Genomic DNA, 3,218 nt, shown 5'->3' on the forward strand with positions numbered 1-3,218 from the left:
TTTTTTTTATTAAATTTTGCAAGTGAAACGGCCAACCGCCGGTGAGCCTTCGATGGGTCCGACCTGCTGCGTCTAAAAAAAAAAACAACTCTCGCTTCTCCCACAATACTACGGTGGTGACATCTACGCTTGGTCTACGCCGTCCTCCCTTCACTACTAAAACTATCTCTCTCTCTCTTTATCTCTCCCTCATTGCTCTGAACAGTAAATGGCCGACACTTGCGATATTCTGCCGTGCAAGCGGGGGCTTTACATATAGTTCCTCTAGAGTAACGCATTCGTATTTCTTTTACCTTTCCAGATGGACAGTGAGACAGAATTGGCGTCTGTTATGACCGAGATGAGGGAACCCGTCCTTGGCACGCATTCCACACACACACCGCGCGGAACAACGAGTCCCAGTGTGGAAGCGGCTGGCACTCCTGTGAAGCGCTCAAAGTGCGGTGACGGAAAAAAGAAAGCAGATGACTGCTCCAGCTCTGGGTGGAAAGAGCGCACGTTGCTTTCACTAAAATTGCCGAAAGTTTTGCAACTGAAAAAAGTGGCGACGACGCTGATAATTTTGGAAGAGTAGTGGCGGGCCAGATGAGAATCCTGAACGGAACCAATTTTATTGGGTGTCAGATAGAGGTATTGGAACTCGTCAAGCGTTACCTAGACCGACAGCAAGAACAAATGTAATTCAACGAACCCTATTTAAACTAAAAAAATGTTAAACCAAAATTAGCATTTCGCACTCATAAGTAAAGGGAATACTTGAAAACAAAGAAATGCTTGTATCCTTTGCCTTTCGTACTTATTCCATTAGGACCTGACGGCTGTTTTTGTTGGAGTGGGCGAGTGTGTTAGATCGCGAACCAATATTATAGTATGACGAAATAAAAAATAAGAAAACACTGAAGATTCTTTCAAGTTTATTTACATAAATTTGAACAATTAGAGCATACCACAAAAAGTTTTGGTGGTCAAAGTGCCACCACATGCATGAACGATTGTTAAGTAAAGGAAGTAGCAATATACAGCTCATGAAATGGTATCTTTGCTTCTGCACTTGTCTGAACATGCAGATAAGGTTACATTTTGTTATTTATCCGCAGATTAAGGCCCGCCTCTTCCCTCTGCCACGCGATGGCGCCTTCTAGAGCTCTTGCCCCGGAGCGCCCTTTGCAACTTCGTAGCCCGAAGTAGATTGTCCTTTTTCGCTGGTGGTCCTCCCTCGACGCTCTAAAAAGCACAGGTGCAGCTCGCAAATAGTTGTGCAGCACACACGCCGCCTTGATGAATGAGGTGACCCTTCCTGGTTCGGCATCGATAGTCGTGTGCAAAAACCTAAAACGGTTTGCCAGACTGCCAAACGCATTTTCTGCTACCCGTCTGGCTCGGCTTAATCTGAAATAAAAAATAAAATAAAACGATAAGGAAAACGGTGTTTAGAAATGACACGATGTAGGCAACACACCTGTAGTTAAATATAACCTTTTCCTCGTCGAAATTTGTACCAGTGTACGGCTTCATTAAGTTTGTAGACAAGGGGAAGGCGTCGTCTCCCACGATGACGGGTGGGACGCCGACCGGTCCAGGTCCTGAGATCGGCAGCCCAGCTGTTCCGTTCTCGATGGCATTCCGCAGTGGTGTCGTCCTCCAAATGCCTCCATCTCCATCAGACCCAGGTGCGCCAACATCAATGTACAAAAACCTGCTGTCTGCGTCCACAAGAGCAAAAAGCACCACACTGAAGGTCTTCTTGTAATTAATATACACAGATCCAGAGTTTGGAGGTTTGAAAATTGTGACATGTTTTCCGTCCAGCGCTCCAATACATTGCGCAAACTGCCATCTTTCGTAAAAGTTCTTCATTACCGGAAGCTACTCATCTTTCGTCCGCGGGGACACCAGATATTTTGGTCCCAGCATTTTGTAAACGGCGTCACAAGTTTCAACGAGGAACCCGTTGACGGCGCTGTGGCTAATTCGGAACTGCCTGCTTAGGGAATGTTGACTTTCGCCTGAAAATTCGTAAGAAAAGAAGAAACACGGCTAAGTCGAGCGTAGCTCTCAAATATGCTAAAACAAGGACAAAAGTAGGAAGAATAACCACACACCTGAGGCAAGAAACCGCAGCGTCAGTTGAAGTTTGTCTTTGGTTGGGATGGCTGGATGCATTTCAGTTTCGAGTTTTTGGATGCATGATGCAATTGACGAGAGAATGTCAGCAAAACAACTTCCTCATCCGCCATCATGAGAGCACAAGCCACAACAACTCGTGAAGCCTTGTTGGCCTCCATGTTCGAATTGAAAACAATTTCCAGTCGTTTTCTTTCTTTTTTTCTTTTCGGCTCCTCTTTTCACTATGCGCAGGAATCCTCGAGCATCTTCCACAGCTGTAGCTCGTGCGTACTAATCGTACAGGAAAATGAGCAAAACTCCATCCGTGCACGAGAACCGTGAGAGGCATATAAAAAAAAAAAAAGAAAACCGCTCGTGCAACGAAGTGTACCACGAGCACTTCCACGCAATCGGTTCCCGGGCTTGTCCGAGGACCACAGCGGACTCGAAAAAAGGCAGAATTGGATCGCTTTCAAAACCCCTATAATCATGGTCCGGCAGGTCCGCGGACATATTCTGTGACGTTCGCCCACGTGATACGCAAGATATATCAGGTCCGAGGACACGTTCTTCAGGTCCGTGGACATGTCCCTTGGTTTTGCCTGCTGTTTTCGCTAGAACAATGGCCGATTTTATACCCCCAAAAAGGTGACGTCACGCCTTTCGTAGGAACTTGTCCGCGGACAAAGTCCTGCGTGTGAATACACCTTCAGCAGCAAACGTTCCATCTCCAGAGAGCGCGACCAGGAGCCTCAAAGTAAACTAAAGGCGGAGCCAGACACATTTGGGTGTCCGCGGAAGACGGTTCGCGGAGAATCCCACGGTGCTGGGTCCACGCCGCGCACACAGCAGCCGCGCGCGATGCCCCTTCAGACAGCATCACGAACCGCAGGAACCTGACATGAGGCTTTCTACGAAGTCGTTCGAGCTCGATCCGCGACCAAGTTTACAAAATGGCACGCTAGCCGTTGATAGCAGCGCTTCGGTGCCCCGAGTACCAGCGTAGATTTGTGTGCCCAGATGTTACTTGCCCCGGGTGAGAAGGAAGACCCTCCGGCAATGACCCGCCGTGAGATACGCACAGCCCCGCCCGTGGTGGAAAAACTATAGGT

At 47.9% G+C, this 3,218-nt stretch overlaps 1 protein-coding gene across 1 annotated transcript; it reads right to left on the reverse strand.

Moving 5' to 3' along the window:
- Positions 1-1,003: 1,003 nt before the first annotated feature.
- LOC121048612 (protein ALP1-like) lies at positions 1,004-1,857 on the reverse strand. The gene is made up of 2 exons (XM_040505141.2): positions 1,460-1,857; positions 1,004-1,389 (listed from the first exon to the last, which is right to left on the reverse strand). Exons 1-2 carry the CDS (start codon positions 1,855-1,857, stop codon positions 1,074-1,076), a joined length of 714 nt encoding a protein of 237 aa, XP_040361075.1. The 3' UTR covers positions 1,004-1,073.
- Positions 1,858-3,218: the final 1,361 nt, after the last annotated feature.

This window comes from Ixodes scapularis, unplaced genomic scaffold (assembly GCF_016920785.2).
Source record: "Ixodes scapularis isolate PalLabHiFi unplaced genomic scaffold, ASM1692078v2 PGA_scaffold0__279_contigs__length_252992795, whole genome shotgun sequence".
Lineage (NCBI taxonomy): Eukaryota > Metazoa > Arthropoda > Arachnida > Ixodida > Ixodidae > Ixodes > Ixodes scapularis.